Below are 25,696 nucleotides of genomic sequence, written 5' to 3' on the forward strand. Positions count from 1 at the left end.
GCGTTCCAGACTTCAGGCTGTAATTGCCTTCAAAGGATTTGCAACAAAGTATTAAAAAGTGAAAGTTAGATTTAGGATTGTTTAGTTTGTCCCATTACTTTTGGCCCCTTAAAAAGTGGGAGGCACATATAGAAACCATTGTAATTCCTACACTGTTCACCTGATTTGGATGTAATTACCCTCAAATTAAATCTGAAAGTCTGCAGTTAAATCACATCTTGTTTGTTTAATTTCAAAGCCATTGTGGTGGTGAATAGAGGCCAAAATCTGAACATTCTGTCAATGTCCCAATATTTATGGACCTGACTGTATATGTACATATTAGGCTCTATAGCAGCACATCCCTAATGCTGGGCATACACTGCCAGATAAAATGTCTGTCAGACTGACAGACATTTTATCTGGCTGCCTGCCAGCCGCAGATGTCGCCGGCATACACTGTGAGAGAAATCTCACAGTGTATAGCCCGACATCCACGCTCCGCCCCCGGGGGAGGAGACATTTCCCTGTTCCTTCCGTAGGAAGGAACACAGGAAATGTCTGTCTGTCGGCCGCGCTGGGCATACATTGCCCGATGCGGCCGACAGTTTCCCGGGTAAATATGGCATCGGACGGGCATGCTGGACAATCCAGCATGCCCGACCGAGCAATATTTAACCCTCGGTCGCCCGCATACACGCTGCAATTATCGCGGCGATCCGCCGATATCGGGCGGATCGTCCCGATAATTGCAGAGTGTATGGCCAGCATAACAGTGAATGTTTTCCAGATCTCCTAGTTGATGCACAGGTTATTTATTACTGGCTGATACATGTTAAAATATCCACAGGTGGTGCTAATTATTTAATTTGTGATACTGTGAAGAACATGCAACACTAGTAAATTTCTATTACATTACTATTTCTATAGTGGTCATGGTGTGAGCTTCGGAGGGGGGTTTCCAGGCAGACGGAAACCCCCCCTGCGTTTGCCTATGCAGTACATCCTTTTTTTACCATATTCTGCGGATGCTAATTATTCTATGCTGTGCCTGGTAAAGTATATATTTTTTCAAGTGTCACAGAGTACTGAGCTGAACACTATCCACTAGGCTCCACCTTCAGCGCCTCGTGCCACACATTGCATGCTTTACTGCGTTACCCTTTTATTTTCCCTGATCAGCCTCCGAGTGGATTTTCATGTTGCCAAGTGTGCTTGCCTAATTTAGCAGGGCTCCGTAATCTGTGGTCCCATTATATTATTAACAATAGCCATGCCAAGTTAGGGGGTGTAGCAAGCTTCCTAAGGTCTACGATGCATGAGGCAAAGTGTGCTCACAAGTACTCGTCAATCGCTTTAAAAGAATTATTATAGCACCTCAGATGATGCTTTTTGAAACAGCCAAGGAAATACATTTGAAGAGTTATGTACTTAAAAAAGAATATGTATGTATGTATTTATGTATGTATGTATGTATGTATGTATGTATGTATGTATTAGAGATGTGCGGGTCTGGATCTCTGAAAACCGAACACGCCTGAATTTAGGGGTTCCAAGGAGAACTGGGTCAAGGTTCGGATCTGTTACCCCTTCAGAACTCGTATTTAAAAACCGAACTCGGGTTTTGGATTCGGCCATTTTAGCTGCTTTTATCGAGTTTTATTGATTATCGACTTTTAATCGATTTTTATCAAATTCCAAAACCACAACACTGGAGTCCGTGCACGTCTGTATATGTAATATGTGTGGCTCGGTTTACAAGAGCAACAGAGGCTGTAGTGAGGAGCAGTGCTGCCAGGGGGCGCAGCTGAGCCGCACACATCCTCCCATTTCCTATGCATGCTGCTCAGACCTCCCCGTTACAGAGTAGCGGCAGCAGTGTGTGTGTGTGTGTGCAGTGCCTGCAGCAGTCTTTCCTCGCACTACTAGTGCTTCCCCGGATTTGAACTCTGCTGCTCCCACTATCACTTATCCCTCCAGAGAAGATGCTGCTCCCGGCTTGGGTGTTATTTCTGGGATACTTTGTCACTCTTTGCTGTAAGTTTGGTGTCTCCTTTCCTATCTTCCATGGCTGGGTTCTTGGCTCACTTTTGCTTTGTGAAACTCCTGAGTTGTGAAACAGGTCTGTGCTTTGTGTCCTGGCATTGTGTTATGTGTGCCTGGGGGCTGCCAGGGATGTGCCTGCTGCCGGGGAGACCACTGCATGCTACTGCTGTCCTATACCTTCTGTTCATGCTGAATTCTAGGAGTATTGTGTCATCCTATCCTTCCATCTGATGTATTGTATTATGCTGACTGGTAAACTTTATTAATGTGCCCTTGTAAAGTGTATTAATGTCAATAAAATGCATGCCAGCCTGCAGTGCCCAGCAGTCTCATCCGATGCTATAGACGGCACAGCAGATAACGGGCTAGGAATGCTCCAGATAACTATTATGTAAAGTGCTTTGGGAGTATACTCATCTAGATTCATTAGTTTGCTGTTAAAAGGCGCTTAGTAATAATAATAATAATAATAATAATAATAATAATTTAGGTTATATGTCCATTTTCTCCAAAAGGGCTAAAAGTGCATGCTTTGTCAGAAGGAATTTACATTTCACATTGTTACATGTCCGACACTAAAAGCCCCCGTACATGGGGCGATTTGTATCAGATCCGATGGCACATGCGATTTCCCTTGAAAAATCTACCTTTGGCATTCTGTACGATTTGTGTTTACGATTGTACAAACGACCATAGGATCCGATGTACTAAGATGTGTACATCGTACTCGAACGGTCAAAATCTTACTGCAAAACCATTTGATCTACGATGCCGATATGCTAATGCGGGGACGCGCATAGGCATCGTAGTCTAGATAACGCCATTTTTTACACGATTGGTCGTTACAATCAGTCGAAAACGCCCATATAGTTTGAAAAATCGCCCCGTGTATGGGGGCCTTAAGTAATGGCTGAAACCGCATTAAAATGAGGATGACTGGCTCCTTATTGGCTCATTAACAGTTTTAACACCATAATAATTGAACATTTTTTTTAAAAGTTTTAGAATGCAGCACAACCGATTTTTAACACGGCATAATAAATCGCGTCGTCAACAGCGCCATGCGGGAAAAAGTCTACGAAGAACATATTAAAAGGCGTTACTTTTTATGCGTTTTACCCTCTATACATGTGCGAACGAGCCCTCTGACATTCTTGCTGTGGAATTCTAGCCAGACAAAAATAATTGCCATTTCAGGTTGGCACATATCTCCCATTCTGAACAGCTGCAAGGCCGCATATTTTTGCAGTGGAGCAGGCAAGTATCGAAAATTTAGTATAACTTCCAGTAAACTCTTTTATTCCACAGTCCTCGCCCCCCTCCACTTGTGATAAACCTTAAGCTGACTCACATGGTAAAAATTGAAGGCCGTACAATACATTCAGTTAGATTATCTGTGTCTTAAGGAACGGGATAACACATTTACTAAATAGTGTTCTTGTCCGGTAAACAGTTTAACAAATGAACAATAAATAATTCGATTTTAAAGGTCTTTCACACATTTTCCATTACTAACAGCAATGCACAAATGTAGTATTCTTCAGAACCTGAAAAGGCATGGTAAATAAGATTATACCATGCCAATTTCTCTTTGTATTTGTTGGTTACAAGAGTAAAGGGTAAATTTACTAAAATGAGAGTTTTTAGAATTGGAGATGTTGCCCATAGCAACCAATCAGATTTAACTTAACATTTAACTAGCACCTTCTAGAAGATAATAGCTAGAATCTGATTGGTTGCTATGGGTAACATCTCCAATTTGAAAAACTCTCACTTTAGTAAATTTACCCCTAAATGTACTGTAGTAAGTACGAGATTCCAGGTCATTGTGCAAAAATGTCTGGTACTAATTTAAATGTTGTCTGATATGTGAGTGAAGTTAATGTATAGTTTATCAGTTTTTTTTTTAAAGCTTATACCTGTTTATTGTAACTTTGAACAAAAGTCTACATTTTGCTTGTGTTAAAGTTAATGTGCTTTTTTGAATTGTATCTGTTTGTTAGGAATATAGCTTTCCTCCTTCACACTCTATGGGGGGACTTTAATTGAATGTGATGTTAAATAGAGCTATTCCATTGTCTGCATTGTGCCCGGCACATAAGTCGGGAGATGCACTTTACCGCGGCTAATGCCAGGGGTTTTAGTCGCAGTAAATGGCATTTTCCAACTTAAGTGCCGGGTGCGATGCCGTTAGTCACGGGTTTACAGTGCGGCCAAGTGAACAGCTCCAGGCACTCATTCCCGGCGCTATTCAACATCGTATTCAATTGAATGTTCCCCTTTGTTTGCAACTTTTCACTATGACACCAAGAATATGCACTGTTTTGTCACATAACATATTATGGGTCTAGGTTTAGATTGTAAGTTGTCACGAGCAGGGCCCTCATGTGCTTTTCCTTCCCTCACTTATGCCATCATCTCCTCACCACTGCCAACAATGGCACCAAACCTTTGGGTTCAGCTGGTGCTGCTAATTATTGTGTATTATTGCTGCTGATGCAACACTGTTTACATAACTTGTAGTCCATGTCCTGCAATGTTTTGTACTGTAATGGTGCGTACACACGTAGCGATTTAAATGATCGATTGAACAATAAAGTTATCGTTACCGTTATCGTTCAAATCGGTCATTTAAATCGTCCCTACCAACTCACCATCGACCAGCGAATCGCGGGTATGTATGGACGATAGCGATAGTGCATGCAGGGCAACTTGGTTGATATTGACCAGTTTACTATAGGGACCCGCTATAGTTGATCGCAGGTCGTTATAGTTGTTGGCTTGTTGGTGGTGTGCTGGATGATTGATATCGATCATCCAGCACACCAGGGAGGGCGCAGGATGATCAGACCACGATATCGTTATCGTTGTCTGACCGCTGCGTGTATAGGCACCATTGGTCTCTTTTTTTTTTAATAAAAAATTATTATTACTATTTCTGTTTATTGACGTTATGAGGCGCAGCGGACCCCTTGTAGCGCCATATAAATAGAGGCTGATAATCATAATCGGTCAGGTTGGGACATTGACATGCCTGCCGCCAAGTAAGACGCCTGCGCAAAGCTTTTGGGAGACATACAGGGCGATTCAATTAACCGTGAGGTTCCATAGCGGTATCGCAGGTTATGTTTCCAAGTGATGTATTGTTAATGATCGTTGCTCATTTTTATGAGGTGTGGGAAGGAATGATCAAAGCTTTCTTTACCATAATTGAAGTTTTGTGCATCAATTTATTAACATCTACCTATGCTGTATAGCGTCAACATATTCTGTTGCACTTTACAATTGGATGCATATGTAACCTCGTGGCTAAAGGTGCGTACACATTAGACGACGTGCTCACGATGCGATATATCGTGAGCGCTTTCCCTTAAACTCTCCGCCACTCCAGGACACGATATGGTGCTTAAGAGTGATCAATCTGACCAACGACCTATCGTGCGTCCTTAACGATTTCCAGTCAGTCGTGTACGAGATTGGCATATTGCCTGCTGTAGGCAAGATCTGAAGATGCGATGTGCGACCCGCGGAAAGTGATTAAGTGGAGAGAGATGAAGTGCCAGCCAATCAGCTTCTAACTGCCATGTTACAGGCTGCATTTGAAAAATGACATTTAGGAGCTGATTGGTTGGTACTTTATCACTCTCCACTTTATCTCTCTCCAATCAGCACAACAGAAAAAATACATTAAGGGGCTGATAGTTGGAAGTTCGTCTGTTTGCACAGTACAATGCTTGTTTTCGCACTGCGCACGCTGTGGAACTCTGGTACACGTGTTTGAATGATGCAGACTCCTATGCATTTCCACTTGCGACTGTAGAGGCGTAACGGAGCTACGCAGAGTTATAAGCATAAATACAACCGTTTCCAGGCGTACAATTTGCACCAAGTATAAACTGGTGCAAGTGCGCACTATTAATAATGACTACTCGCAAACCAAGAGCACGGATAGCGGACATACCGCAGTATGCGTATAACTATGCATACGGGAGAATCCGCACATTTATTTCTGTGCGCACCATGTGGGAGCATATACGCCAGATTCCCGTCCATGGGCTTCATTTTCAGCAAGGAATGCAGACGCTTATACGCATGCAAACGGTCGATTGTTGCGTACTGCGTATGCATTGCAATGAGCGTACGCGAACTAGCCACTGCGATCGGGAAAGCGATTGCGGAGGATACGCAGACCCATGGCAGAGTGATTGACAGGAAGTGCTGTTTGTGGGTGGTAACGGGGGGTGGTCGGGCAAACGCAGGCATGCCAGTGCATTTCAACGGGGCGTGCATAAATTAGCCGTTGCTGTACCAGAGGCCGTCTGAGGCCTCATAGCGTGCGCTGAAGTAAGCAATTCCTGAGTAAGGTCAGGGCTTCATTAACTGTCCGATGTTACTCAATGTTACGATTGTTTCTCTATATTGGCCAAGTATACGGATGTGAGTAAGGAGAAATGGACGTCCTTATGTCAGGCTGGGATCGCAATCCGAATGCACACATTTACATGTCACCGCTTATTTTAGCAACTGCGTTGTGTGCGTATAAGCAAAATAGCGATCTATAGTGAATCAACCCCAAATCTGTATCAGACCCTTAATTAGCGTTTTGTTGTTTGAATACAAGTAGCTGCGATGTATCAAAAACCAACACAGAAAAATAATTATACACACAGCCCTTGTAATGATGTCGGACATAATCTGATGAAGCAGTTGCCTGAATTCTTCTCACTCTCTTATCTGTGATCCTAAAAATGCTGTTAGGGAATGCGAACCCCCAGCTTAGCACCGTCTGCGGGATCTCAGCCCCAGGAATGAAACAGTCCCAAATAATTACTCCTAGGTCATCCCAGACACTTTGCAGATGGCGTTCCCTCACAGGCATTGCATAAGCACTGGTGGCAACAACTGGTCTGTGGCTGGAATTGTCCCATTGTCACCTTTTTGTATTTTAAATATTTAAAGAATTTGGAATGCTAAACATTTCACGTGTGGTTTCACCAGCACAGATACTGCAGATAGAGATGTGACAGTATTTGCAGGGGGCATGTTGCTTGGTGTTTAGACACTGTATAACGTGGATTTATTTATAACCAGCCTTGTAGCTGTTTTGGATACAGCTGCGTGCGAAGATCAGTATAGTATTGTATAGCAGGTCCTACAGCAGAATACAAACAGTATACTTTATGATGGGTACTGGCTTCTGATGCAGAAAGAAGCTACTGAAACTTCGATTTAAAAAGAACAATTTAGCTTGAATACCGCTCTTGCCCAATGTAGCCATAAAAAGCAATTCAAAAGTCAAGATGAAATACCCATCCGCTGTATTTGTATAGTTGGTCTCCTACCTCTGATATCCTCCTCTTCTACTGTACTGGTGGATTGGCATTCCTTAAAGGAGGACCTTGGGGTGTATTTACTAAAGTGCGGGTTTATAGAAGAGGAGGTGTTGCACTTAGCAAACCAATCAGATTCTAGCTGTTATCTTCTGGAAGGTGCTAGATAAATGATAACCAGAATCTGATTGGTTGCTATGGGCAACATCTCCACTTCTATAAGGCCGCACTGTAGTAAATATACTCCCTTGTGTGTACCCAAGCATAGAGGCCTAGAGAAAGCTGGTAGCAGTTTTTAGTTGGGTATTTTATTAAAAATAGGGTTTTAAAGTGGGGATAGTGCTTTAGAGTGCCCCAAAGTGGTCCCTGGCTCTAGTGCGTTTATAGGTCCTGGTCTGGTGAGTTTTGTAACCAATCTCTATGGACTATGCTGGAATAATATACTGTAAATAAATGGTAGTAATAATATTTAATCATCTCATAAGATGGCTGCAAGATATTTTGTTTTACCTAAAGGAAATATACAGGAATAAACCTTATATCCGACTTTTCCTTTCTTACTAAATAGTATGTAACTAATGAGTAATTTCCTACTTTTGTGACTGTGTAACAGTGGCAGATGGCGAATAATGCCAGTGGAATCTCTTCCTGTATGTGAACCCTACAAGGCTTTCACTCTGTGCCCACACCCCTTTTTCCCTCAAATATCATTAGTATGAGGATGGTTAGACACTCTTGGGATAGTTAGAATTTTTGGGTTGAGAGTGGTGGGTTGCACTGTTTTTATAGATGCTGCTTGCAAGCAGATGCCTTGTCGGGCTGTCAGCTCATCGCAGCCTTGCGGCTGAGGGCTGAGAGGAGGCTGATCCTGGGCAGGTGCCTCCCTGCTGAGCCCTGAATGTGCGCCTCTCAGAGCCTGCCCAACACCTCTGGACAGAGGGACAACATTTATGCTTCTTACAGCTTTGACATGATATTCTGTAGACAACTAATAGCTTGTTAGAATTTGGCTGAACTTCATGTGAACTGCAAGGTTGTGTCTTCCCTACATTTGCAAGTTGTTAGCAGATATTGATGCTTTTGTCCAAATTAAAGAGGGAGGCTGCCCCTTTAAAGGAAAGTAATAATTGGTGGATTAGGTGGCAGAACACAATGGTTTACAACAAGATCACCATGGGAACTCATCCTAAAATGCAAGAACCCCAGCTATATGGGAATGCTACCTAAGGTAGAATTCCCCTTTAATATGCTGCTCGTTACTGAAAGGGATTGTGGTACTTTATTTCCTTTTAAGTAGATGCTAAGAGAAGCAGATGATGTTGTAGACAGTTTTCCGTCTCTCTTTTTGGCGCTGTGCGTCATTATCTGATTAAAGACTGACTGTTGCCGACACGTGGTGAAAGCAACTGTTATAACATTTTTTTTAACAGACCTTTATATTATATGTTGTCCGGTAAAGGCGGTAAAAACAGCCGGCTGGATCTGGCGGGAAGCATTATTCCAGAAATATCACAGCACACATCTGACACTGCACAGTCGGCCATTTTGTTGGTATGATATCAGTTTGTCAGGCACCAGTGACATCGCTGAGGTATTGTCTGACGTACATGCACTGCATAATCTACATTCTCATAAATATTAATTCAGCCCCCAAAATGGCTGCTTCCATTGTGTCAGGTTGACTTTAATACGATAATCATATCTGACTAATCTCCTGGAATGTCCGGGAGACTCACACATTATAGGGAGTTCTCCCACGCTCCCAGGGAACAGGTCTGGGGGCTTGATGACATGTTTTTCTACTCATTGTGTTATCATGGCCTAACCCCTTCTGCAGAATGCTGCAAATTCCACATGGAACTCCCCCTCCGTGAAGCATACAAAATGTGACAATTACGATTATAATATAATATGATTACAATATATTATGTAACAATTGCTCAAAACTGCGGGGTACATTTAGGTTACATCGGTTGCTGTACGGATAGTGTTACAGTAACAAAGAGTATTAAAATATTTCCCAACGTGAAGCCTTGGTTGAACGGGGAAGTTCGATCTCTACTCAAGGCTCGTGATAGAGCGTTTAAATCTGGTGATTTAGAAATGTTGAAATCTTCCAGGTGTGAATTGCAGAAAGGTATTAGGAGGGCTAAAATTAGTTACTCCGCAAAGATTGAAGCTAGAAGTCATGATAACAGGAATCCGAGAAGCCTGTGGCAGATGATCCAGGATATTACTGGTTGTAAAATAAAAAAGGAGGTGATTAGCAATGACAATAATCTATTAGCTGAAGATTTGAACCTGTTCTACTCTAGGTTTGATCAAGAGAATAGTTTTTCTGTTACGCCCCAAATTCCCCGGGTGGGGGAGTCTCCTCTTATGTTGGAGGAGTATGATGTGATTAAATGTCTACGTCGGGTTGATTTGTGTAAATCAGCCGGCCCGGATGGGATTAGCGGTAAAGTCCTCAAGGGGTGTGCAGACCAGTTAAGTTGGATATTAACGGTCTTATTTAATTTGTCCCTTTTTAATTGTGTAGTGCCGAGATGTTTTAAGAAGGCAAATATTGTTCCAGTTCCAAAAAAGGGGGTAGTAAAATGCCTTAATGATTATCGCCCAATTGCACTAACTTCATTGATAATGAAATGCTTTGAAAGGCTGGTATTAGGACATATTCAATCTTTTTTCCCAGTAGATTTTGATCCTTTTCAGTTTGCATATAGGAAAAATCGTTGCACTGATGATGCGTTACTTACAGCACTTCACTCTATTTTAGCTCATTTGGAAGTGAGGGATTCTTATGTTCGGATACTCTTTGTTGATTTTAGTTCTGCTTTTAATACGGTTATTCCCATCTCACTAACATCTAAGTTGTTTGACTTGGGGTTAAGTGGGTCTATTTGTAACTGGGTTTTAAACTTTTTAACTGATAGACCACAAGTAGTTAGAATTGGAGGTGCTGTGTCGGGGGAAGTGTTGATTAAGACTGGTGTTCCCCAGGGTTGTGTTCTCAGCCCCCTATTATACTCGCTATTTACCCACGACTGCATGTCGACTTCTGATTCTGTGAAAATCATCAAATTTGCTGATGATATTGCAGTCGTTGGGTTAATTAGCAGGAATGATGAGTCCCATTATAGGAAAGAGATCAAAAATTTGGTTTCTTGGAGTGGTGATAATCACTTGCTCCTAAATGGTGACAAGACAAAAGAACTGGTAATTGATTTTCGTAGGAGATGTTTAGAGCAGAAATTGCCAGTGTCTATTAACAACCAGGATGTTGATATAGTTGAGTCTTTTAAATTTCTGGGTATCCAGGTTGCGGCAGATTTGACATGGTCTTTAAATACACTGTCCCTAATTAAAAAGGCGCAACAGCGTTTGTTTTTCCTAAGACGTTTGAGGGCCTCGGGAGTTAGCAAAGTAACTATGCTAAACTTTTACAGATGCTCAATTGAGAGCATTCTGACGTTTGGTATCATTATCTGGTATGGCAACTGCACAGCGAGTGAAAGAAGTGCACTGGAACGGGTTGTTAGGACCGCCAGCAAAATCATTGGCGTGCAGTTGCCAACTATTCATGATGTTTATGGGCTTAGGGTTCTAAAGAGAACCAAAGGTATCATATCGGATCCAAGCCATCCATTTCATGAATTTTTTGATAAGCTCCCATCTTTAAAGCGGTTTAGAGTACTTCGGGCACGTACGAGTCGCTTGAGGGTTAGTTTTCTTCCATCTGCTGTGCGCATGTTGAATGCTATGATTGTATCTCTTTAGTTAATTTTAATTTTATTATTTTTGTGAAATTGTTTGTGATAACCTTTACCATGGATTGCTATTCACTGTTTTAAAAAAGTGCAATGTAATTTCGTCTGTCAAACTTGTTTTGCTGATGACAACAATAAATACAATACAATACAATACAATACAATCAAATCTTAGAGAGGGACAAAGTGGAGAAGTTGCTCATAGCAACCAATCAGCTTCTAAAGGTGCGTATCCATTAGGCGACCTGAAAGTCTGAACATCTAGCGTTCAGACCTTCAGGTCGCCGAGGTGCGGTGCCCGCACTGAACGGCGTTCACTGAACGTCACTTAGTGCAGGAGCCCGACCTCCTGTCTCTGAACATGCTGAACCTGACGAGTGTCGTCAGGTTGACGGGCATGTTCAGTAGACAGTCAGGGTCGGCAAGGACCCAGCGTGCACACGCATCGCTGGTCCTTGCCGGCTATCTGGTAATGGATAGGCCCCTTAACTGTCATTTTTTTATTTAACACAGGCTGTACAATGACAGTAGGTGATTGGTGGATACTGGCAAATTCTCCACTATATCACTCTCCAAGATTTGATAAAACTCCCCCTGTATTTTTTTTTATTCTGAAGCAAGGTATAGCAAGTACAATTACTGCATAACAAACAACATATTATACCAGTTTATTAAACAAAATCACTTAACTCCGAATATTACAGTTCGTCATTAAAAGGGTCCTATCCTTGTATTCATCATTTTCCTCAGCTCCACGTTGGTTTTGATGATCCAGAAGAGGATGGAATTTTATCACAGAATTAAACATTGCGAACGTCTCTCTGAGTTTTAAGATGCTTTTTTACAAAAGTTCCCAGAATCCCCCCTGGCTGTGCCTCTGAGCAGGATGAGTGAATCACGACCTGGGTTCCTTTGTGTTTGCAGGGCTGCATTGTTACAAGCTCTCTCTAGGCATGTGAAGAAGGCGCTCTCTGGGAACGTGTTTCCCTGGACACGGAAGAACTTGTAGACGATATTTAGAATCCACGGCACTGTTATCTCGCCCACTGGGAGTTTACGTCTCCTTGCGCTTTGAACTGTGGAACAGGGAAGGAAGAGCTGGCCCATATGAAGTATGGGATTGTTAAAAACAAGTCCAGTGTTATTACATGCACAATAAGTATATATTTACATTGTGCAATTGGGGGAGGGCTTCTTTTGAACTTTCTGTTCATTTGAAGTTGAGTAACCTGTAATAGAGACGGACCCCATAAAAACTGCACATTTCAGTTACTCGTGGAGTGGCGACTTTACCACTACGGCGGTCACAGCACAAGGTGGGAGATCTGAGACCCCTGCCTAATAAAGTTAGTTACAAAGAGAAATAATATATATTTTTTTAAAACAATAAAACACTCTCCATTAATTATAAGACTGATGCATAATGATAAATATAATAGTTAGCTTTATATAATCCTGCTTGTTTATTGGAAAAAAAAACAAACATCTTTTTTTTAAAAAAAATATATTTGCCAACTAAACGCAGAAGACCTCTGGAAGCTATCTTTTACAAAATATATACTAATTCATCACAAATAAGGATTAAAGTTCAGCCCCCCCACCAATAAAAATATTTTTTAAAAATTGAGAGTTGATTCATCCTTCGTACCCCTAATCTGCAGACATTACGGATTGCAACTGCGATTGCAATAGCGATTACGCATGCAGTCTCACTGCGATAGTATGCTAATCCACTGCGATGCTATACCATTGCAGCACTACATAAGGACGCCCACTTTACCTTACACACATCCATAATGTTTAGCCAGACTGCGAAACCATCGGTACAATCGAGTACCATCGCAGCCTCACGGACACCTGCACAGGCTCTGACCTTACTCAGGAATTGATAACTTCATCGCATACTATGAGTACGACATCGCAGTGGATAATTAATGCACGCCCATGCAACGGCGTACAAACACCCTGGCACGCCTGCGTTTCGCCGACCACCCCCTGTTATCGCCGACAAAAGGCACTTCTTGTTAATCACTCTGCGATGGGTCTGCGTGGTCACTGGGATCACAGTCCCGATCGCAGTGGCAGAACGCAACAATCGACCGATGGCGCGCGTAATCACGTTTGTGACCGGTAATGAATCAGGCACTATGGGCCTGATACTGTGTCAGGTACGGTTCCTTTCATGGATGCAAATAGCGAGCTTTAGCATATTACGCATGCACAAAAGCACTCTTTTCTGTGATTCTGAAATGGAAGGTTCTTGTCCAGATCTCGCTTTTGCGTGAAATGTGCAGATAGTGGCGGCACTGTTGCCGGAATTCGCAGGAGATCTGTCTGGTGGCAGTGTGGTGGGCATGTAGCCAGAACGCTGCCCTATTCTGAGGTGCGCTTACAGTGAAGGGGCGAAGGAAAGTCAGTTTCTGGCGGGTCTCATTGGATCCGCTGCGAGTGTCGATATTATTGATGACGTGGACGGAAAAACAGCGGGCAGAGCAGCTTCCCTTTTGTAGCCGTACAGATCCTCGCATTGGTCGTGCGGATACTAGTATTAGCTTATGGTAGTAAATCTGGCTTCTGCGGCATCACACAAACACCTTGCTTCTCTGAACCAAGCCCTGTGTCACCTAGGCCGATTCATTCATTTCAAGTGAAATTGAGGATTTGAATTATTTAAACACGCCCGGGTTTGTCATTTGTGGTCCCTCCTATATTTACTATGGTTCATTAGCAATCCCTGGTAGTCAGTAGAGCAGGGGTTCCCAACCACGGTCCTCAAGGCACACTAACAGTCCAGGTTTTAAGAATAGCCATAGTTGAGCACAGGTGACTTAATTAGTACCTTAGTTATTTTGATTTATCTATCTGTGCTTAAGCATGGCTACTACTAAAACCAGGACTGTTAGTGTGCCTTGAGGACCGAGGTTGGGAATCACTGCACTAGAGTGTCCAAGGTGGATGTGACAGGATCATATTTCTGATCCACTTAAGAAGAAAATATAAATATGGAAATACATGGGGTTCCTCTGCAGTGGCGTCATGAGGAGGGTGCGGGCCACACCTGGGTGTCATCCTCAGAGAGGATGACATCAAAATGCCGGCTCCACTGCAGTGTCAGGAGCCAGGTGCTGCAGTGTGACGTTCACCACCCGGCTCCTGTTATAGAGAAGCCGACAGTGCAGACTGCCCAGTCTCCTGGGGCAGCCCAGCATCTCCGGTGATGCTGGGCTGCCCCCTAGAGTGATGTTATTGGGATCCCCTGCACGGCCACGCCCCTTTTATTTAGGCCACACCCCGTTTTCGGCCAGACAGTCCTACGGCTCGTATCAGGTATCCAGAGTGGGCACTGGGTGTCACCAGACCTGGTGACGCCTCTGCCCCCCTGCACCTATCTGGCCCCTTATAATGAACAGCCGGATAATAAACCAAAAATCATTCCACCTCCCACCCAAGAATCTGCTCACTCTTCCTAATACTAGGCCTGATTCAGCAGCGATCGCAGGTGCAACTACCTACGCAGATCAAGCGTTTGTTGACATTACGCATGCGAGTAAGCCGCAATGCGCATGTACTGCCATCGCACTGCGATTACGTATGCACAGAGGAAGCCATCGCAGAGCGAGTGACTGTGAGTGATTTGGGGTGGTGACGGGGGAGTGGTCGGAAAAAACACAGGCGCGCCTGTTCGTTTAAACGCTGTTGCTTTGGCGTGCATAAATTAGTCACTGCAATTGCCTACGAAGCTTGAGAGCCCACTGAGGAGTTGATTCAGAGCCGCTCACTAGATGCGATAGCTCGCACGATGTGTATGCAAATTGCGTAGGCAGTGCAGCCGCACAGCAATGCATTAGCATTATTTCTTAGAGAGCGATCACATAGTGTCTGCAGACACCCACCATCCTGTCTAACGACGCCCACATGTGCACGTCATGTCCAGGAAGTGCATGCAGCCATCGGTACATCGGATGCTGTCGCAGCGCTTGAGGTTGACCATACCCTGCCGCAAGCACCGTGAGCACTGCAGTGTAAAAACCAGCCAGGTGACGTGTACTATGATGCTGTCTTATAATTATGCACACCTCTAAAACGCCTGCGTTTGCACCTTCACTCCCCCGTTTTTAATGACAAGCCCCTGTTACCACCTACAAACGGCTTCCCCTGTCACTCACTCTGCTGGGCTGTCTATGTGCAGCGAGCGAATGCATTGTGAACTTTCGCTAAGGTATGCGCACGCGCACCGCGATGCATGCGCACAATGTATACACAATGTATACCATCGGCAGCAGCGAGCGTTTGTATCTTAGCGAGCGGGTCTGAATGAGCTCCTGAGTGCGAGGAGACTTGCAGTGTCTGCGGCAGGTCAGACCTGGTGTAAATGCTGCATGAGTGGTCGATGTGCGTTGATGGTACCGATATTTACGCAGAAGAGCAACAGTGGACGGATGTGAGAAAGCAGCAGTGGGCGTCTTTATGCCGGCGGTGCCTTGGCAAGCATTAGCATATTTTCGCAGCTGCGTTCCGTGTGAATTAGCTGCGATCGCAGTAGATTCAGGCCCACTGCACACACTCCACCAAAACTTCATCAGTGTCATATAGAGAAAATGTGTCCCTGCACCCCCATCCCAAATTTTTATCCACCAACCAGCTCTTTCCCTAAGACCACATTTGTGTATAATCATACTTGGCGACTTTTGAGACAGGTAAAGGAGGCCTGGATGATGGGCTTATGTCATGAAAGCACCACCCCCTGCAGCATACAGTAATGCTGCAAACTGTTTTATCACCCCGCGAGGGGCGGGGATATATTACACGATTAACAGCAATTCACACCATCAAGCCCTCACCCACTTGTGGGCAGTACCCGGGAAGGTTTCCTGCTCTCCCGAGAGTCAGGGAGAACACCCCGAAAATTTGTGAGACACTGACATTCCAGGAGAGTTGGCAAGTTTAGTACAAAAGGATCAAGATGTCTAATGCAAATACCCGGCCCCTACCTCCACAGCATTTACCTTACGTCATCGGTTTTAAATCACAGATGATTAAAGCTAGTCAAGGGATTGTATTTAGTGTTCACCCTAGGCTAGTTTAGGTTAGGATGGGGATCACTGAGGAGGGCACAGTTTCATTTTTAGGGGTACATTTTTGATTTGACGCTTTGCGTCACTAAAGCTACAAGCACTAGTTTTTATACATATATTTCCCCCTTAGTGTATCATATACTCCTGCATACATATAGGACACCCAACATCTGTAATGAGAAAAATAGTGTATATATCCAGTCTTCTTGAAAGTTTGGCTGTGGCATATTAATAATAATAATAATTAATAAATAATAAAAAGATAATTAATGTGTCCTCCTTTGCTGAAGCTGTTATAATTCTTATGTGTGTTAAAGTACCACAGTCACTAGGATCAGTATGCAGGCAGCCACAGAGTGTTGTGTTATGCAGGCAGCCACAGAGTGTTGTGTTATGCAGGAAGCCACAGAGTGTTGTGTTATGCAGGCAGCCACAGAGTGCTGTGTGTTTTTGCAGGCAGCCACAGAGCACTGTATTATGAAGGCAGCCACAGAGTGTTGTGTTATGCAGGCAGCCACAGAGTGCTGTGTTATGCAGACAGCCACAGAGTGTTGTGTTATGCAGGAAGCCACAGTGTGTTGTGTTATGCAGGCAGCCACAGAGTGTTGTGTTATGCAGGAAGCCACAGTGTGTTGTGTTATGCAGGCAGCCACAGAGTGTTGTGTTATGCAGGCAGCCACAGAGTGTTGTGTTATGCAGGCAGCCACAGAGTGTTGTGTTATGCAGACAGCCACAGCAGTGATGCGATTACAGTCTTTCCTTTGCGATCCCATTCGCAGAGTATATAAGCTGTGTTGCAGTTTCAGAGGCGGGCAGGAAGTAAACAACTACATCGTATCATGCGCTCCAACTTCTGTATCCTTTACACAATAGGGCAATAATATCAAAAATGAGCAGAGTGCAGCACCCTGCAGAAACAGCCTAGCAGGAACACTAGTATTTATAAAGTAGCCCTTTTAGGTCTATTTGCATCATTTTAAGTAAAAACTATTGATAAGGACAGATCCTTATTCTTTAATTCATCCTAAGCCTTAGAGAACTTTGGTGCAATGTGTACATTTATCCCCAGACTTTACGCCAGGGCTAGACCTTCTATATAGTATACAATACATTCAGAGAACTAGCCAATGAAAATAGCTATGGGAGAAATGATATAAACACATTTTATTATTCATACTTCTGCAGTACATCTCTGTATGGGCAGGATGTATCAAGCATCGTATTTTGGATGTGACACATCCCGCCACCGATATCTTGCAGGGCGGTGTTAATAATGCTGGTATGCATGTATCATTGTGATTAAAATTGCAAAGGACAGCTCTCCTTTTCGAAGAGAGTTTGACTCAGGAGTCTTTCTACGCATGCGCAAGCCGCGGGGGACACTGGGAGGGATCCTGTTGGAGTTTGCTTTCCGGAGCTTTGTACATATGGTAAATGCAATCAAACCTGATGTATTGCAAAAAAAAAGGGGGAGGGGGGAATCAGTCTGGTCAACAAGAGTTTGGTCATTCAGTAGTTAAATTAAGCCATTGATTCCTGGTCATGAGACTGTCACATTGCTTTTATTGTGATCATTTTCCAATCCTAACAGTGAATGCCGCTTTCAGTAAGTCCGTCTCTCTAGGTTTAGTGCATATTGGATATCATTATAGACTATCACTTGTGTACAGCGGAATTTTGTCCTCGCTAAGCATGTCAGAACACGAAATGCCATGGAGTTCTCATGCTGATATACTGACATTTATACTTACACTTCTACCAAGGTCCACAGCGATTTCTATATATATGTATGTATGTATGTGTGTGTGTGTATATATAAATACATATATATATAAACATCTTGAAAATTCTGTGTGTTCCTGTGGGAGTGTTTGTTTGTTGTGTACGGAACAAGGGAGCTTTTACCAAGCCTCAAGAATAACTTTTAATCGTATTAATTTAAATGCATCATATATATATATATATGTATATATACACAGCAGTGCCGGCTCCAGGGGTCGAAGCACCCTGTGCTGGCCCCTAACAAGACGCCCTTACATCATGCGTGGCGAAGGCACGCTCGACCGAAATTGGGGCTTGGCCTAATTACCATAGGTCACGCCCCCTACGTGACATTATTTGGAGGCGTGCCCACATGGCACGCCTCCAATTAATGTCAGACTGGGGGTAAAGCCCAGCCCTCCGTCACTCCCCCAGCTCTCTCCCGTCAGTGAATGGATGCCGCGCACATGCGTGCAGCATCCATTCACACTCCGGGGGTCCGGCACCACTGCACAGCTGCGGCGGTGGGGGTCCCCAACATCCCGATCTGACCATCTGCAGGCCACTTCGGCCCACGGGTGGAACAGCGGGACAGTACTGAAATCGGAATGCTGGGAAGGGGTGCGTCCTCCACGGGTGGCGCCCCTGTGCTACCGCACTGGTCGAACACCCCTAGAGCCGGCCCTGATACACAGGGAGCACATTGGTGGTGTTTTACCTGTGTCACTTACATATATGGCCAGACCGGGACGCCGGCGCTCGGGATCCCGGTGGTCAGCAACCCCACAGAGTTAGAATACCAACACCTGTCGGTCAGTATCCTAACCCTCTCCCTACCCCTAACGCTCCCTCCCTGTTGCCTAAACCTAACCTCTCCCTTCGCTCCCCGGACCCTAAATCTAATCCTCCCCCGTTAGTTCTTAACCCTAACCCTCCCCCTAGTGCCTAACCCTCCCCCTAGTGCCTAACCCTAACACCACTACTCACCTTTGGGATTCTGGCGGTCGGGATGCTGACCCCAAGATTCTGACAGGTGTCGAGATACCGGAGTCGGCATTCTGACCACCAGAATCGCCATAGTCAGGATATTGATCGCATCCCAGCCAGAACATATATTTGTGTCACACAAGGATCATTGTAATACAGGGTTGCGGGGGGGGGGGGGGGTTCACAAACAAAAGAATAAATCAGGAGTGCTGTAAAATGTTGTCAGTTTTATGTTTAAAGTGGACCTGTCGCCTATACTCATGTCAGCTGAACCGATGTAGGGTTACAATACTTCCCATTGTCTACTTACTCATGTAAATTACACAGGTCCCGTGGCTAATTACATCCAAGCAAAACACAAGTGACTCAAATCATCCACCTACCCTGAATAATGTCTATGCTTCATTAATTAAAGGGAACCAATGTTCATGAGAATGCAGTCTATCCCACAGCGACCCAGTTCCAAAGAGAGCCTGGTGTCAAAACCTTGGCTCCCGGCACTCAGATTGGTGGACGGCGCACATCTTTTACTCACTAGACAATCTGTGCACTCCAACTTTCTAATGAATGGGCAGTATCAGTGATGGGAGCTTCCCAGTTGGTATATTCTGTTATACACTATACAGTCATATATGACTACAGAAACCTAACATGACCTGGCCACTGGACATGATCATAATACAATTCTGTAACACTCTAAACAGGCATAGGACACTACATCCCCCAACATGACCTGACCACTATACATGATCATAATACACTTCTATTACTCTCTTTGTAAACATGACCTTCTAAACCTGGAACTGTTCCTAAAATCAGAATCAAGGCAAATATGCATTTTCTTTTTGTTGATTCAGCTACTCCTAAAACAATCCTGCACCTGCCAATAAGGTATAGATATATTTGTATGTTACCAAAATAAGAAAGATGATACATGTACAGTATATATTGGCCAGATTTGCTTCTTTCACTGGTACATTTCCAGTATAAGGGCGATCTCTCTTGGACCTGTGCATGTAGTGTATCTTGCTGACATTAAGGGGCATATTCATTTAGAAGGGAAAAGTCCTGTACTTTTCGCATGCTGGACTTTTCGCAGACATCGCTGGTTTTCCATGCGGAAAAGTATCGCACATGTCCCCGCCTATCCCCGTATTCAATTTCAAATCAGCAAAAACGGAACCTGGCGAATTCGAAACCAGCGAAAAGTCCTGTCAGATTTGGGGAAATCAGCCTGACACCCCCCCAAAAGATGCACTGACATTGGGGATCACTATAGATACCCCTGAACAGGCCTGCTGAAGGTATTTGGGGTACTTAAATGATCTCAATAGCTGTTATTTAGCGTCTTTGCAGAAGTGGTGAAGAATAGCATTTAGCTTCTTTTTTTTTTTCCAGAAAATAACTAGTCCCAGAAAATTTGGGGTACATGAAAATGGGTGCTAGCATATTTTAAAGTTGCTAAAGTGAAGTATTAAAAAACGTTAAAAATCCATAAAAATCTGCCTGCCGCAAACACCTGCAATCTTAAAAACACCTGGGACATACTTGGGGACCCCCTGGAGTGTATTTAACTAGTTTTTAAGTTTGTCCCCCAACTTTTTTTTTTTTTTTTTCGCCCCCAAAATGATAGTACTTTTTTGGCGTGTTCTTAAGTTATTTTTTTTTAACTTTCTTTGCCACAGTTTACTTTTGCGGGGCTGTCCCAAGGGTGTAGGGTGGTTCCCGCAAGTTTGCACCCCAAAACCCCAATTCTGCACTTTTTTTCCGACTGCTTTCATAGGCAAATCTTTTTTTGCCTATTCCAATGCATTGACTTTCCGCACCGGTAAAAGGTCTGTGGAATTGAATAGGGGAACATTTTTCGCCTGGCAAAATTACGTCACCGGCGAAACTTTTCAGAAACTGACTTTTCACACCTAATTGAGTGATTTACCCTCCAGATAAAAGAAATGCAGTCCTGTAAATCCAGATTATAACAAAAGATGAGACTAATAAAACTTGTTGTGAAAAAAAAAATGCTTTGTAAGCCCAGTTAATACAGATATCATGTTGTGTTATACTTAGCTTATTGTAACGGCTCATAAATTATAATGTGCTATCTCTTGGCAGCTGTATGTGGTCATTTGTTGATGTGCAGATGAACACTTTTAGGCTGAGCATTGGTCCCATGAGCCCTGCTGGAGGTACGCTCGTTATACAATGAGCAGAAATGAGCCTGCAGTAATTAAGGAGAGTGGCCATAATTCAATCGAGAGGAGCTATGCGGCTCGTTTGGGTCAGCAGGTTTAACTTGGATTCTGGGTTATAATTAATAAAACTGGAGCTGAAGAGCCAGTTATTTTCTTAGCCAAATATGCGCATCATTCACGATCTGAGTTTCCCGTTAGGGAAACACATAAAAAAATATATGTATATAAAAAAAAAAGATGAATTTTATTTAGTTCATAGTATTTCTTAAGGATGTATTTTTACGTCCCGTAAGACAGCTGTACTATATTTGCTGTTGCTACAGTTGGACTCTTTCGGCATCCCATGTAAGGTCACACTTGTGTCTTGTAAAGTGGCACGACAGCTGATTAACTCTTGCTGCACATCATCCTGCTCCTTCCTACACCCTTGTATGTATCTCACATTTATAAGCATTGCCGTCATGAATTAAAATAAGTCTTGGTGGCTTCTTTTGTACTTCAAAGCGGGGCGGCAAGGAACGGCATGGTGCTTAAGGCGCCCCGGGTCAGTGTGAGGGTGGGCTTGCAATTTCTGCCAACTTGGAAATTATATACAAAAATAATCACAGGGAAATGGAGATCTTAAATGGTCCTCCTGCGCAGCGGCCATGTGACAGCCAGGAGGGATCAAGAGGAGAGAATGAGCTACATGCTTTCAGTTACTTGATACTTGTACACAGGTGACACAGTATCCTTTCAACCAAGACTCTGCTTAGATAACTCTACACAGGTGGTGTCATGATCCCGTTGTGGATTGGTCATTGAGGGGGAGATTCAGAGGTGGACACTATTGCAGTAGCGGCTGTGTCTATTGCCGCAGCCGCTATTGCCTCTTTATGCTAATGCCGCAGCTGATGACTGTCCTATTGAGTCACTCACTGGCTTCGGCGCGAATCCGCCGATGTGCGTACGAACATGCACTATTGGTGCACCATTGGCCACGCCATCAGACATTGCTCCTGCCCCATGGCCAACGCAGAATGTCCGACTGAACATGGCCGTCGGTGTCAAGGCAAGTCGCTGACACCCACATGTCTGCAATATGCCCGCATCAGGCAGCCCCCCCCCCCCCCCCCAGTTAATATCCAGAAACTCCCATCTATCAGCTGCCGGGTATGGTGGGTCCAGACCATTTTTTACACCTGGCGACTCAAGACATATAAAGCAGCCCTTTGTAACCTATAAAATACTCTAGCTTGGATGGTTTGAATTGTGACAATACCACCATCTATATAAAGCTGTCTTCCAAATGTTATCTTGATAATAAAAATGTCAAGAGCACCTGTCCTGGCCTTCCACCATTGCTCAGACTGCTTTCTAGGACCATCCATTGCTTCCTCCTTTGGTCTCTTCAAGTGGATTTCATCTCGATCTAACTTTGACGGATCATCCATTGACTTTGTCTTCTCCCATTTCTTCCCCATCTCTCGTTTTTCCTGCTTGGTTTTCCTGCTGTCAGACCAAACCCTCCACACCTTTAACTCATGCTTACACTACACCGAAATCCACACACCGATACTCTAAATACTTCTCATTTTCACTAAAACAAATACTGTGATCTGTCCTATGACCACCCTGTCCTGCCATGCCCTGGTTGGTGTTTTTTCTGCAACTGAACACTCATTTCAGTCCTAGGCAATGCAACTGCAGCTTCTACAAACAGTCTTCTCCAATCCAAACCTCAACAATAGCATGACAAACAGACCCACTACCTGCAAATGTGCTCCTGCATTTCTGTGCGCCAGTGGATGAAATTTCGCTCCAATGCTTATTTATTCCATTCATCCTTTAATCTACAGCACTGCTTTTTCCCTTGCCAAGTAGTCATACTATCCTTCTCGAATATCCACCCAGCATTCTAAACTTCATCGCCGCTTCTCTCCCCCTTCAACTCGCTTCTCTGCCCATCTGCACCTTCTCTGCCAATTTCACACGTGCACCATATGCAGGGCTTTGCCAACCAATGAACAAGTTTAACCTCAGACAGGTTTTATTAGTGTTGGCCTCTGACCATGCTTTTGTCATTCATGTAGCACATAGCAAGTCCTCTCCTCGGGTGGTATCCAGGTCCAGGGAGCCATTACCCAGGTGTTTCTACTGAGGAAGATTGTGTATAAGTCAGAGTGGGTCATGGTAACACAACGGGTTCAGACAAATTATCCATAAGGTTTGTGACATCAGCTCTTGAAGAGGGAACGGGTACGAGATACCGGCGCTCGGGATCCCGACCTGGTTACAATGCCGACGAATAAAGGTAAGTACTCCTAACCCTCCCTGCAGCCTAAACCCAACCTCCCTCCCTAATGCCTAAACCTAACCCTCCCTCCCCGCACCCCAAACCTAATCCCCCCCTCCACAGCCAAAACCAAACCCGCCCCCTAGTGCCTAACCCTAACCCTCCCCCTAACCCCAGTACTTACCTTTGGGATGCCGGCGTCGGTATTCTGATAAGTGTTGGGATTCTGGCATCTGCATTTTGACCACTGGAATCCCAGCGATCGGGATATTGTCCGCATCCCCTTTAGGAGAACTTGCCCCAAGAATGGAAGCAAAATAATTTCTTACAGATACTAGGGGGAATTCAATTGTATTATCACACCCGATCTTCCATCTAAAGTGACAGGAGATCAGGGTGCAATGTTCAATTGCTTTTGGGCACCCATGCTTTATCACACCCAGAAAGACAAGGTCTGGCAGCTAAAGCCGTCTAAAGTCCTGGTTAGGGCCAAAACCAGGTCTCATTGCACATTTCTGCACTCCAGCCCCTCAGGAGGGTATGAGCAGAAATGCCGGCGATCACACCTGAATAGAGGAACAACTGAAGTGCTCCGTTGGGCGCCCATTAGGCAGAGACATCGGCGCAAACAATTGAATTCGACCCCCAGAATACATTTATCTGTTAATGACATCACACATAGAAAAATCTTTTATCTATCGTAGAACATCTCTTTTTAATTTTATTACTGGCACATTTCCTCTTATGTTCCTCTTCAAGATGATTGCTGATCATACCGAAATTACTCTGCACTGATCCAAGATATAAGAGCATGTTAAACAAAATCCATTTATGAAAAATATGGGAATAAAGGCATGCCAAAAGGAATTCATTATAGGTAACTAGTGGAAAAATTGTTAATTTGAGGATTTAGGGCCTGATTCAGAGTTGGGAATAGAGAGAGATCTCTCTCTCAACTGATCATCTTGGTGATACCGTGCTGCACTGCAGGTGGGGCAGATTTTAAATGTACAGAGAGATTTATATTTGGGAGGGAGGTGTCCAAACTGACATCTAAAGTGCAGTGTAATAATAAAGTTGTACAGTATTTGTGAGCTACATGCAAAAGGAGCCAGTATTTACACTACATGCAGAAAAATTTATGTATTTACACCCCTTGCATTGCAACATGGTTTATCCAGGTACACAGTTAAGTGTTATCTCTCTCTCTATTCCCAACTCTGAATCAGGACGTCATTCAGAGTCGGTCGTAAGAGGCCGCTTCCGATGTTTCCTGACCACGCATGCGCACGGTTAATTGTACGCATGTGCTTACGAGGCTTTGCAATCCAAAATGCTGTAGATCGTATGGCTTACGAGCAGGAAGTGGCTTCCGGGAGTTGATTGACATGAAAGGCCATTTGTGGGTGTTGACGGGGGTGGTGGTCTGAAAACGCAGGCGTGCCTTATTTTTGTGGGCATCAACACAACACTGGGGGGGAGCATTGTGGTATATTCTGTGGGGGGGGAGCAATGTGGTATATTCTGTGGGGGGGAGCAATGTGGTATATTCTGTGGGGGGGAGCACTGTGGTATATTCTGTAGGGGGAGCAATGTGGTATATTCTGTGGGGGGGAGCAATGTGGTATATTCTGGGGGGGAGCAATATGGTATATTGTGTGAGGGGGAGCATTGTGGTATTTTCTGTGGGGGGAGCAATGAGGTATATTCTGTGGTGGGAGCAATGTGGTATATTCTGTGGGGGGCAGCAACGTGTTATATTCTGTGGGGGGGAGCAATGTGGTATATTCTGTGGGGGGCAGCATTGTGGTATATTCTGTGGGGGGAAGCAATGTGGTATATTCTGTGGGGGGAGCGATGTGGTATATTCTGTGGTGGGGAGCAGTGTGGTATATTCTGTGTGGGGCAGCATTGTGGTATATTCTGTGGGGGGAAGCAATGTGGTATATTCGGTGGGGGGGAGCGATGTGGTATATTCTGTGTGGGGAGCAATGTGGTATATTCTGTGGGGGGAGCGATGTGGTATATTCTATGGGGGGGAGCAGTGTGGTATATTCTGTGGGGGGGAGCAATGTGCTGTTTTTTTCTGTGGGAGGAGCAATGTTATTTCCTCTGTGAGGGAGCAATGTGGTTTTTTCTCCTGTGGGGGTACACAGGACTGATGGTGTGCCTTAGAACAGGAAAACAGCAGTTGGTTTTGCGGTCCCCAATCCTATGGTTATGTCATTTAGTCATAAGGTAGTCTTTTCATTTAAGGCCACGGCATTTAGTGCAAGACCACGCC

The 25,696-nt window shown here is 44.2% G+C and overlaps 1 protein-coding gene across 1 annotated transcript in view; it reads left to right on the plus strand.

Moving 5' to 3' along the window:
* Positions 1-1,855: 1,855 nt before the first annotated feature.
* JAM2 (junctional adhesion molecule 2) overlaps positions 1,856-25,696 on the plus strand; it is a 120,656-nt gene continuing 96,815 nt past the window's right edge. The window contains exon 1 of the mRNA XM_088481629.1: positions 1,856-2,016. Within this exon, the coding sequence (XP_088337755.1) occupies positions 1,965-2,016 (52 nt within the window). The 5' untranslated portion in view covers positions 1,856-1,964. The remainder of the gene's footprint in view (positions 2,017-25,696) is intronic.

Source organism: Taudactylus pleione, unplaced genomic scaffold (genome assembly GCF_031769625.1).
Source record: "Taudactylus pleione unplaced genomic scaffold, aTauple2 ptg000276l, whole genome shotgun sequence".
Lineage (NCBI taxonomy): Eukaryota > Metazoa > Chordata > Amphibia > Anura > Myobatrachidae > Taudactylus > Taudactylus pleione.